The sequence below is a fragment of the Triticum aestivum genome, chromosome 7B (assembly GCF_018294505.1).
Source record: "Triticum aestivum cultivar Chinese Spring chromosome 7B, IWGSC CS RefSeq v2.1, whole genome shotgun sequence".
Lineage (NCBI taxonomy): Eukaryota > Viridiplantae > Streptophyta > Magnoliopsida > Poales > Poaceae > Triticum > Triticum aestivum.
In genome coordinates, this window is record NC_057813.1 from 728,971,215 (window position 1) to 728,983,548 (window position 12,334).

Consider the following 12,334-nt stretch of genomic DNA (forward strand, 5'->3'; position numbering starts at 1 on the left):
GAAAAAAAAATTGTCTTGTTTTTCGCCTGGTCCCGTTCATCTACCTCCTCATGTGTTGACTGGTTCCTCTGCACTCGTAATGTGTTCATCATGTGTTGATTGTGCTTTATTGCAATCGGTCATCATCTCTCGTCTATATATGAGGCAGCTGGAATTTTCAACGAAGAAAAGGGTTCAAAATCCTGTCCAAAAGCTAACATATAACCTAACTGGGACAACTAAGCCCTGAGCCTTCGAGCCTAATTTTCAAGCAATCCATTGTTTTGGTCATGGAGGTTGCATGTGACCTTGGATTGAGATGCTACAAATACCAAAATTGTTCTCGCATACAACTTTCATGTTGAACAATTTTCCATTTGAGGTTGCTTTGGTGATGATCTCATGTAGGCAAAACTGCGTAAAATATTGCGATGCTTCTGATAAAGAAGGAGCATCTGGGTTCTGAGACAATGTTTCTGTTAAGACCGAGCCTCTAGGCCCAATTGTGTGCAGATCACTATTTTGGCACTTGAGGTTGCAGATGACTCATCTTCATATAATCCAAAACGGAATGTTGCTCGCTTCGACGAGACGTATAACTTTAGTGTTGTGCGCATGTTCATTTGAGATCATTTTGAGGGTGATTCTAGGCAAGCCAGAATTGGTCGTGAACACACGATTCTTTGAATTGACATAACTTTTGGTTCTGAGATCTTATTCGACATATCCTTATATCCATTCCGACAATCCTGAAGAGAGCTATCTAGTGGTGGACACTAAATTTCAATTTGAATTTGTATCTATACAGGTTTAATCTACTCCGTGTGTTCCTTCCTATTTTGTCCCTCTGACAATTTTTGAGTATCAACACATGCTCCCTTTTTTTTGGTAAATGTTGGGTGCCAGAAAATAACTTCCACTATTCTTGTTATAAGGGCTATGTCAACACTTCATTGTCCATGTTTATGCACGTGCTTACGCGATAAGTCAATTAAAGAATCTCGACAATGTGTCATATGCAACATTTCTTTTGCCTCACGATATATGTTGTCAAGCTCAAGGCGAGTACTTGTCACCCTTGTGCTAGCTCGGCCTCTCTTTTCGAAAACGTGATACAAATTCTGGCACCAGGTTAACTCTTAATCCAAGTCACATGGTTATGCTTTCTGAATCCGATCACTCGAGAGGGCCCTAAGAATGTCTCTTCGTATTAGAGGGGCAAATCCCATCTTGGTCAACCATGTCTCACGGCATGTCTCACGACTCACCCGAAATTTACCTTTATGACTACCTAGTTTCGAGTAGTATTTGATAGACTCTAAGTGAGTCAATCCTCATCCTGAGAACAAATGACCTCAACTCTAAGACATGATATATACATCGTACTTGAGACTAACAGATGACAGTATATCACTGCGTTTCAAAATGGTTATGTCTAACTCGGTGTGATCTCCATCCACTAGTCCATACTATCGAGGTAGCAGCCCTATGCCAACGACTCGTGATACATAGTCATCAACCGAATCGTATACTAGTGAAAGGGTATGGGCCCAAATAATCACCAAACATTACATAGTCTCACAAACAAGTCACATACTTATTGATACATATCAGTGATGATGTCAAAGGAAAGCACAAGTAACTCATGAATCGTTAGCTTTTGTTTCGTATGTTTTGCCTTTATCTCTTTTTTATATTTAGAATATTATAAATATATAAAATTAATCTAGTTATTTCTTATTAAAAGTTCCCATCTCACGTTTAAACAATGCTTGCGTGACTTTTTAGAAATTTCCAGCATTTTAAAAATAGTCCAGCGTTTCAAGTAAAATGTTCTCAATTTTTTAAGAAATTATTAAAATTTTAAAAAATGTTCACGTAGTTTAAAAAATGATTCATATAATTCAGAAAAATGTTCCACACATGCTTGAATTTTTTTCATATATTTGAAAGGAAAATGGTCAAACATGTATCTAAAAAAGCTTATACAATTTTTAAAAGTATTTGTGTAACTCAAAAGATATTTTATACCATTAAAAAAATGTACATGACACACTAAAGGAATGTTCGGGTGTTTCAGAAATTGTTTGTGCAATTATTGGAAAAAAATTATACAATGTAAAATTTGTTCAATATCATTTAGAAGAATGTTCGACATTTATATGAATTTTTAACACGTATTATATAAAATACTTAAAAATGTACACCATATATTTCGAAAATATTCAACATGTCTAAAAAATGGTCCAGATGTATACAAAAATTGTGATAAAAAATAGATATGGTAAGAATCAAATACAGAAAACGAAAAAAAAACACACGTAGAAGCTTTTTAAAACCAGTCCAAATTGGTTGCAGGAAACACATATTGGGCTTGCCCCGGTGGCGATATATATAGCTCTCGCGTATTTCCTCGCCCTGCTTTCTCCCTGTTCGTTCACCCGAGGGCCGAGTTGCACCCCTTCTTCCCCAAATCGGGCGCCGGCGAGGTGTGGGGACAATGCGTCAGGCGTCCAGTGCCCCGGGGTGGAGCTCAGGTTCCCGTGCGGGTGGAGTGCACGCAGCTGCGCTGCTAGTCTGACGCGCTGCCACGGCTGCAACGGCTACTACTCCTTTTCATCACCCCCATCGCCTGATGCTCCCGTGTGTACCAAATAAAAATCCTAACACTTCTAGTGGTGATCATTTCACGATTTTGCACCGATCAATTAAAAAGGATCTCGGGATAATACTAGCAAAATTACATTTCCAGATTTGCCCATGTGTTAATGCTCAACTAACCTATAGCTGGCCCACAACATGCATGCCACTCAGGGTGGACGACACGGTCCGGTCCGGCGGTCCAGCTCGTGGCCCGCTCGGCTCGGGCCGGCTCGGTCCTGGCCCGCTGAAAAAATCGGCCGGTCCAAGCTCAGCAAACCAGCCAGACAAAGCTTCGGTCCGGTTCGGGCTTTAACCGAGCCGACCGAGCGGACCGACGAACACGAGCTGTGGCATGGCGAGAGCACGGCGGGGGCATGTCAGGACGAAGCAGGGGCGTGGCGGGGGCGTGCCAAGGGCGTTGCAGGGGCGTGGTGGGGGCGTGTCGAGGTCGTGGCGGGCGCGTGGCGAGCGTGTGGCCAGAGCTACGTGGCGGGCGCGTGGTGGGCGCGTCGGCCGTGCGCTGGTCTGCGCCGCCGTCGTTCATCCGCGCGGCCACCGGCCTCCCTGACGCTGGAAAGCATGTCTAGTGGTTGCGCCATGCTCGGATCTATCATCTGGAAGGTATAACTTGAAGCGGGAGGCCCTACACCGCCGTTGTACAGCGGCCGTCGTGCACCGGCCGTCGTGTCAGATTCGTCGTCGCTGTTGCTGCCCGAGCTCTGCCTGGCCGCCGTGCCGTCCACCATGAGTCACAGAAGTCGCTGGACATCTTCATGACGAGCCCCGCTGCCTCCAGCGCCCTCCCCGCGTCGCCATGCTCCGGCGCGCGCTCTGTGGTGAACTCCGGCAGGTCCAAACGAGCCGCTCGGTCCGGCTCGGGCTTCGTCCCTGCCGGTCCGGTCCCTGGAAACAGGACCTTGACCCTGCTCGGTCCGGTCCGGTCCGGACAGCCGACGACCGGTCCAAAGGACGGCTCGGTCAGGGACCGGACCGGCCCGGACCGTGTCCACCTTGACATGCCACCCTAATCAAGTTGTTAAATCTGAAGTAGATGGTGTAAATTTGGAAGTCAGCCGATATAGCCCAAACTTCAGCTATCACGTCCATCATCCTAATCTTGTGTAGAGGTCTACACCTGTACTAAGTAATTTACCCTGTATCATGCTGTACACCAATAAGGCTCTGCAAAATATATGCAAGCATGATTAATTAATCCCCAGGAGCTTCCACATGCTGCAAAATATGTATTTTCTTCGGGGTCTTCTTGAGCTGTGCATTCTTTTTTAATTTGGCGGAAAAAGGGTAGAAGGTACATCAAATTAGGTTTTTAAACTCTGTAGCCATATTGTTATCTCAACTTTACAAGGATTATGTCATGTGTGTATCGAATTTGGTACAAATCTTACAATAATTTTCTTTTATTTTCATTTAATGCAGGGTTTTATTACACCAGTGGGCAATGTGTTTCAGTTCCGGTTTGTGCTAAATATTTGTTGGCGCTTCAGTGATTTACTGCAGACAACTTTCTTGCACAACTACCATATGCTGCTATAGAAAGGTACGAGCGATCTAGTCAAACGTCAATTCTCCATGGAATGGTGCTCTCTAGTAGAAACAAACTTTTGTTTCTTGTTAGTGTTGAAAGTGCATATTCTGAAATGGATTGCAGAGCAGATACATGGATCTTGAGGCCCTTGAGCGTATACTTGATGGAAGAGAGAAGCCGACAAATCTATCATTCGAGCTTTTGAAGAGTATCACAGAAAATTTCTCAGATGATCGAGAAATTGGCCATGGTGGATTCGCAACGGTTTATAAAGTAAATTAACTTAACAGAAATTATGCATATATCATCATCTAAGATCATGCTTGAAATTCTTATATCGACTTGAGCCTCCGTAGTTAAAATCATAGTATATATAGCTGTTACATATATTTCCAAGATACTCCTTAGTTTTTGGGATACTCTGCGTATACATTGAAGTCAGTCAATCAGGCAGATTCTTGTACCATAAAAAAAAGACAATTCTGTGTGTGGTACTCCTAGGATAGAGACACGGTGTCCCGCGTTTTATGGCACAAGCCTGCTCGCATGCATTAGTTGGTCAGGGAGTCCCAAATATGTGGTGGCGTGAGTATTGTGTTACTCACTTCATCTCTTTATTGCATAGCACCTTCAAATTCAGCTAGACATTCTTTAAATGCTCACAAGAGAAATTAAACAGGGATTGCTCCCAAATGGGAATGTTGCTGTAAAGAGGATAAGGAACGGCTATACCATCAATGAGACCTTTTTTTATCGAGAAGTTGACAGCCTGTTGAACACTGAACATAAAAATGTCGTACGGTTTCTTGGCTTTTGTGCTAGCACAGACAAGATAGCCATACCAACCGGAGGATCGAAAGAACATATTTACGCTGAGGTACGAGAAAGATTACTCTGTTTTGAGTATATCAGCAACGGAAGCCTGAAAAAATATATTACTGGTACGTTGTTGCATCCGATAGCTGTTATCTTTGTTTATTTATCTTTTCCCGTTCATTTCATGTTCAGTATATAGCTTGCATAAATCCATTGTTGGAAACATTCATTCTTGCTGCTACTCTTTCTATTATTCAGATGAATTAAGGGGACTTGAATGGAATACACGTTATAAAATAATTAAAGGCATCTGCGAAGGTTTGCATCATCTGCACAAGGAAAAGCAGATATTTCATATGGATCTGAAACCCGACAATATACTACTAGACAACGATATGGCGCCGAAAATCACAGATTTTGGTTTATCAAGACTTGATGAGAAGTCAAAAACTATGAGTGAAGAACGTCATGGATCACTGTAAGCTATGCATCAAAAGAACATGTGTCTTTGCATTTACTCTCACATTGTTTGATGTTATAATGCATTGAAATACGACCTTTTATGCAGAGGATATTGTGCTCCTGAATACCTACATCAGGGGAAAATGTCATTCAAATCAGACATGTACAGTTTGGGTGTCATAATTATGGAACTAGTGACTGGACAAAAGGCGATCCCTAATAATAATAACAATGTACGAAGGTTTTATCTCACCATAGCAATTCTATTTTTCAAAATATCCTTAACTTTCTAGCTTGCATATTTGTTACAACATTTTTGACTAACCCTACTTAATTTGCATATCATGGCGTTGAATGGCATGCATATCTAGTAAAATAATACTACATAATAGATGAGAAAAATAAGCCATGTGATGTTCTTTCTCAAAAACCTATCTGCGCACCACGGAAAAGTAAACTCTTTGGCAGATAGTGATATTGAGCTACAAATTACCCGGACCACAATTTAGGAAATTGATTCTGATGGATGGTAGCTTCATGTGATGGCTCATAACATTTTCAGCCATGTGGTCCTGGGTCACCGGCCGTGTCTCTTCACAGCTTACTAGTGTCCTTGGACCACTCCGGCTTCACGCTAAAATTGTATAGCATACCATGCTAGGTTGCTTATATGTGACTTTGGTGGATTTAGGGAACACCCACACACTTGATTTATCCACAACGAAAATTAATTAGTTTTGCTAAATTTTAGTTGAATGAAACTTAGTTATGTCCCAATCGATGCTATATTCATGAGATCTTACACAGAGATCTGTACATTTTTTTCCTTTTTTATACGTTATGTCACTCAACGGAGACTTGGTTAAGTCTCAGTCAACTAAGATCTAGCAACACCCAAAATTAGTAGGAAGATTCTTTTCCTCCTAGAAAACACAAGTTTTGGAAGTTGTTTATTCTGTTTTCTACGAGACCATGTCAAAAGGGCAGGAAGCTCCTGCGCATATAAGAAAGGTTGTTGTCGATTAAAGGACGACCAAGCAAAACCGTGACAAATGAGAAAAATTCCCTAGCTAAACTAGACCAGGAGTGTTATCCTGGAGAATAGCAACACCGGCAACCCGATGCCACCAACTTGTTTTAATCACCTGTGCGCCCCGTTGAAGTGGACAACACTGATGCCGGCCCAAACCGACCTCCACCATGGAATTTGTTCGCCATCCCTAGTGAATTGTGACTTGTGAGCGAGTTCTTTGCAACACCTCCAAGGAGGAAAACCACGCACGTGGGCACCATCTTTGCCAGCATCGACCCCATTGAAAACTTATGATTTCGCCTTGAACCGCACATGGCCACCCTATCGAACCTTGCAGAGGGGCTCATTACACCAATGGCCATCTCTTGCCTCAGATCCGACATCTCCAACATGGGAGAAGACGCAGGAAGGGGAGAAGGCCCCTGCTGGTTCCCAAGTTGCCGTCCACAACGTCAGTAGGTGAGCATGAACGTAGAAGGGCGACGATAGGTGAGCATGAATTTAGAAGGGTGATGCCAAGGGGTGGGTCCCTGGGTTCCTCTGCCATCTCCTGCCCGAGATCCAAAGTTCTGACATGACACGCGGGAGCATGATGGCTATGACGATGTGGAGGATGACGGTGACGCTGGTGGCATCCTTGCACAACAACTTCTACTTGTCCCCATGACTTGTCTGTTCCCGGTTTGCGGATAGCGATGATGGAGTAGGCATGGCTGGATGGCTCGTGGTTTTTTGTTTTTGTAACTACTCCCCACTAGCGGGTGGGTTTGCTTCATCGACGGTAAAAGTAGTCACCAGTGACGTTTAATCCCTGACTGGCCCAGAAACCGTCAGTCCCGGGGTTTCGGCACCCATCAGTGATATATGAATCTATAGTAGCAAGTGTTAGCACTGCTATCTCTAATGCAGTCTGGTAGGTGTTAAGTTCTTGTTTGAATTCTGGCGCTTGCTATAGTACTGGTTTGACAAGTATTCTTGGAGGCGTAGATGCTAAGCAAGGTGGTATTAGGGTCAGTTTGTTGTCTACGGTTTGGACAAAGTTGACGCATGCCGGTGCTGATTCAGAACAAGCGTCGTGACATGATGAAATCGTTGCAAGCTTCAGGAGCATCCCATGCAAAGTTGATATCCTTGTTCTGCATCAGACATGAGACATCATGGTTCCAAAAGCCACGGTGCATGTCTGACGTTTAGTCTATTCTGGACCGCCCATTCTTACGCCTTGTAAACATAGCACCATCAAGGTTTTTGTGCTATATATATTTATAAGAGAGCTTTCGCAAACTGATTTTTCTTTCCTTTCAAAAAGGAGGTTGAACCCGTGGCCTCAACCAGTTTTACTAACTTTCTCAACAAAGCCTTACGAGATAAAACATTGATCCATCCGAAGCCACCTTCTAGGAGACAAGTGTCATCACACCTACAACCTTTAAGATGGGGGTGGTCATGATCAGGGCGCCTTGACCTACACCTACTCACATCATGTAAAACCGGAGCACTAGTTCAGCAGACACTTAGCGCGGACCGCATCTGCTCGCTCCAAAAGTCGTTGTCGCCTTCTTTCGTGAACCCATCTTTAGGACAGGGGTCAATGCATAGACCTTGCCAGGCCTGCCGGCGACGCCAGACAGCGCCACAGCCCTATGCACGTCCAGCATCATGAGTCTGTGCCGAGACCCCATTACGCCATGCCGTCGAGACTCGCTGTCTTCAACTAGGTAGAAACATGCCGCTCCACCTCAGCACCCCTCCAGCCATCACCTGCTCTAAAAATCGATGCCCCCGGGAGGGGGAACGGCGCCGCATGCTGCCATCTTCTGATCCGGATCTCCCGGATTCTGATCCAGATCTCCCGGATCAAGGGTTTTCCCAGCAGCCCTGGTGGGATGACGAGAACTGAAGCAATGCTGCCTTTGACAAGGTTATGCCACCACCATCCTCAATTACCAAAGTCAACCCATTTTTCACTGGTAGCCGCACCTCCCCGAAGTCGCAACCGGCTAGATCGCCACAAACTGCCACCATCATCCGAAGCCATTCCTCGGCTTTCGATTCGCGAAGCCCAAACGGTTGCGGTTCTCCTGCATCTAGCGCCGTCGACTTCAGAGATAGCTCCGGCTGCAATGCGCCTCCTGCGATGAAACTGTGTTCGGGATACCGTGATCCGCTACCCCCACGCTCCACCACATGGAGCCGCCTCCTGGCTAGTCATCCCCCGCGGAGGATAAGCCAACGCCGGCGATTCAGGAGCTGCTGCTTCGGGGTCCTTGTGCCTCAAACCATTCACACTCTTGCCGAGTCCGCCATCCCCGCAATGCTGCCAGAGCGACGCCGTGCTGCTGGAAGGAACAACCGCAGGAGGAGGATCTTACACCGCCGTGCAATGCCCCTCTAGGTAGCCGCGCTACGGCCGTGGGTCGCCAGATCCCTGCCATCCTCTTCACCGGCGGCACGTGGGCTTTCCCGACGCCCGCCTCCGGAGAAGACGAGGGGAGAGGGGAGGGAGGAGGGGGTGGCGGCGGTGGCGGCTAGGGTTTCTTCCCTTGGTTGTCCTGGAGGAGGCGACGTGAGGGAGCCTCTTCCTTTGTTCCTTTACAAACTGAAATACTCAGTTGAGAATTGAGATGCTACGATTTTTCCTTCACCATTTTTCTATAACAGCCATATTTTCACAAGTGTTAAAGAACATAGTTTGGGTGCGTTATATAGGGAAGCTTCAACAATCACTAGAAAAACTTACAAAATTAGAAACCAAATTTTTATATAAATCAACAATATTCATAATATCAAATTAGTAGCCACACCTTCATTACGTGCATGCAGGGAGAAAATCCATCTGTACTGTCTCTAGCGCCTCTTTGTATATATGAACCCTTCTCATCTCTCTCTCTCTCTATATATATATATATATATATATATATCTCCTCACACACACACACAGCAAAAGCAAAGCACATGGGATGCTCGGTTTGGCAAAAGATCTTTGGAGTGAGTGAGAGAGATAATGGGATCTTACGCTATTGATGATATTGGGAATTAAAACCTTATCTCTCTTTTTGCATCGGTCCTAAGCATCCATCACCTCGTCTAATTTTGTGTAGATGAGAGAGACATGTCTAAGCTGGTTGATGTGTCATCATCCCCACGCTTGTGTTCTTTTTGTTGAACATTTCAACTTATTCTATGTCACATTTTGTGGAATGAAGGTACTTAGGAGATGGAGGCACAGATGGAAGAAAACTGGGAATGAAACACCATTGGTTTACCAACAAGTAGCAAAATGCCTCCAAATTGGGTTACTCTGCCAGGAAGTTGACCCATCCAAACGGCCGTATATATGGGATATGATACATGTTATAAGAGAAATTGAAGGTGCTAATGAAAAGATCAGCAATGCCTATGAACATACATTTGGACAGGTAAACTCGTATGCTCCATGGGCCTTATTAGTTAGCTTTGGACTACTTACCCTGAGTATGGTGTGTAACACATATATGATACATGTACTCCTGCTCTTTTCATGAAGATAAGCCCTTACTCGGAAGATGATATGCTTGGAATTGAGCCACTCCAACTACATTTTCCTTTTGAGCTTAACAAACAGATGTCATGCGCACTTCAGCTAACCAATGAGACGGGTTCTTACATTGCCTTCAACATAAAAAATACAAGCCCCCTGGCATACTGCATACAGCCGCAGAAAGGCATTATGCCGCCAAGATCCATGTGTAGTGTTGAGATAACAATGCAGCTGCAGGGCAAGACACCGGGATATATGCATCGTGCCAGTGAACTTATTGTATGGAGCACCAAAGTGAATGATTGCCTTGCAGTTGAGGATATAACTACAAACTGGTTCATTAATGAGGCGGTCAATGTGGTTGATGACGTGAATTTGGATGTGGTTTTTGACGTCTGTGAGCCACAAGAAGCAAGTAAAGAAACCAGTGTGGTGAGTTGTCTAAGAACACTAACTTGCAAAGCTTTGTCTATTCAATTAGTGTCCAGTGCAAATGATCTTTGATTGTAGGAGTGCCAAATTGATAGATGTTCAAATCAAAATATATTTACTTATGCTTTGTAGTAGAACTGAACTTTGTGGTTTTGTAGATGAAATTTGGGAGATATCGCTTTCTTCAACAAATAAAAGACTTCCAGACCAATATATTTTAAAATTATTTTAATACAGAGTACCGCAATATAATCAATAGATTAGGTTGGGTGGCACATCTTTTCCTCTTTTACTTTCATGTAGTATCAACAATAAAAATAATATATGTTGCTGAGAAGTCAGAATTTTGTTTGTTGACAAGTCTCACCAGTTGTGTGCGTGTGTGTGCATCAGCACGTGATACAGCCACCGAGACACATGTGAGATCGGTAAACTAAGAAAGAAAACTTATTTGCAAAAGCTATGTATAGTTAATTATTGGCTAGTACTCCCTCCGTCCGGAAATACTTGTCCGGAAAAATGGATACAAATCGATGTATTTAGAACTAAAATACATCTAGGTACATTCATTCCTTGGACAAGTATTTCCGGACGGAGGGAGTACAAATGAAACTTGTGTAATGAATAATGGTGCCAGTAAGAGTAACAGCATGGCAGAAATTTAAAAATAAGTGAACTATTGGTTACCATGGGTGTTCTATCCTTGTTTGATCAAAACAGTACATACCATATAATGCACCAGAAAGAAAGAATATGTCTATTTGATTTATGTTCGGCATAAATAATTGTTTATTGCATAGTTGATTACTGGATAATTAAAATACCCAAATGATAAATGGCACCCGTGTGCCATGAAGCACTCCGGCCCTAATGTGTTTTACAACTAAAGTTGCCATCCAAAAAGAAAAAAACAAGCACAAAAAAATGAAGCTTGCCATCCGAAAAGAAAGTTGTCATGCTTGACAACTAAAGTTGCCTCGTGTCACTAAACTTGCCATAAAAAACGTTCGGAGTTGCCATGTGTTCGTGCCACACGTATGGCACTTATCGGGTCCTTAAAATAAACATCACATCCAGTCATTTTTTCCAACTGATTTAATAGTAAGTTGTATTATACGAAAAATAAAGAACATAGATGTAGCTTGTTGTACCAATCAATCCAAAACTTACCAGGTACTACTATTTCAAATTTTACTATACAAAATGAGGTAAGTCAATAGTCATTAACCACTCCTGTCATGGTAGTGTCGTGACACATAACACTAATTCATCGATTAGCTTTTTTTAACTGTGAAACTAACCGGTGACCATTGGTTGTCAAGCTGAGTTGGCAACAGATGTGGATTTTAAGCTGACGTGGACATATAGGCCCTACTTGTTCTGTCCTGTTTAAACTCTACCCCTGCGTGGGCCTAGTCTTTTGTTGCTCAGTTGTGGTGAGCAGTCTGTGAGTTTGTTGGGGCTGTAGGCCTGGGATTCTAGATACTGGTATCATGGTGTCGTCGGGTTTTCGCCCCACGGTGGGTAATCTCGATGGCGAGTGCCCACAGTGGGTTTCCCGACGATGCTTGAACTCGCTTTTCCCTTTTTTTCCTTCTTTGGACTGTTGTATTTCCGTTATGTCACAGTAATGGAAAGGGGTTATGCCCGGTTCAAAAGAAACTATAGGCCCTACCTATCATCTTCATCCACCTCTCCGCCGTATCCTTCCTAAAAGCTTAGAATTGGGTGGGGTTGAGGCCGGAGACTTGGAGCTCGTCCAGTGACAAGAGGGTGCGTCCCGAATGAAGCTCCGTGGTGTGGGAGCCCTTAGCGTAGTCGATCATGGCATCTGCAGCACTGATCGGTCTCCAGCTTGTTGCTACTCGGTATCCCCGCTGCGTCTCTGGCCACGGTGATCGAT

General features: G+C 43.9%; 1 protein-coding gene across 2 annotated transcripts; it reads left to right on the top strand.

Moving 5' to 3' along the window:
- Positions 1-3,799: 3,799 nt before the first annotated feature.
- LOC123156360 (cysteine-rich receptor-like protein kinase 2) lies at positions 3,800-10,534 on the top strand. Of its 2 annotated transcripts, XM_044574500.1 has the most exons (8): positions 3,800-3,931; positions 4,060-4,180; positions 4,292-4,441; positions 4,848-5,109; positions 5,243-5,462; positions 5,553-5,679; positions 9,686-9,898; positions 10,006-10,533. In XM_044574500.1, the coding sequence occupies exons 3-8, from the start codon at positions 4,301-4,303 to the stop codon at positions 10,501-10,503; spliced, it is 1,461 nt and encodes a 486-aa protein (XP_044430435.1). In that variant the 5' UTR covers positions 3,800-3,931; positions 4,060-4,180; positions 4,292-4,300; the 3' UTR covers positions 10,504-10,533. The 2 variants fall into 2 exon arrangements, with proteins under 2 accessions (XP_044430435.1, XP_044430436.1); XM_044574501.1 differs by lacking the exon at positions 3,800-3,931 and having other exon boundaries at positions 3,939-4,180; positions 4,297-4,441; positions 10,006-10,534.
- The last annotated feature ends 1,800 nt before the right edge of the window (positions 10,535-12,334 follow it).

Coding starts and splice junctions, on each gene's coding strand:
- LOC123156360 (XM_044574500.1), top strand. CDS start 4,301: ATGGATCTTGAGGCCCTTGAGCGTATACTTGATGGAAGAGAGAAGCCG. Junction 5,110..5,242: donor CCTGAAAAAATATATTACTG/GTACGTTGTTGC, acceptor TCTATTATTCAG/ATGAATTAAGGGGACTTGAA. Junction 5,680..9,685: donor TCCCTAATAATAATAACAAT/GTACGAAGGTTT, acceptor TGTGGAATGAAG/GTACTTAGGAGATGGAGGCA.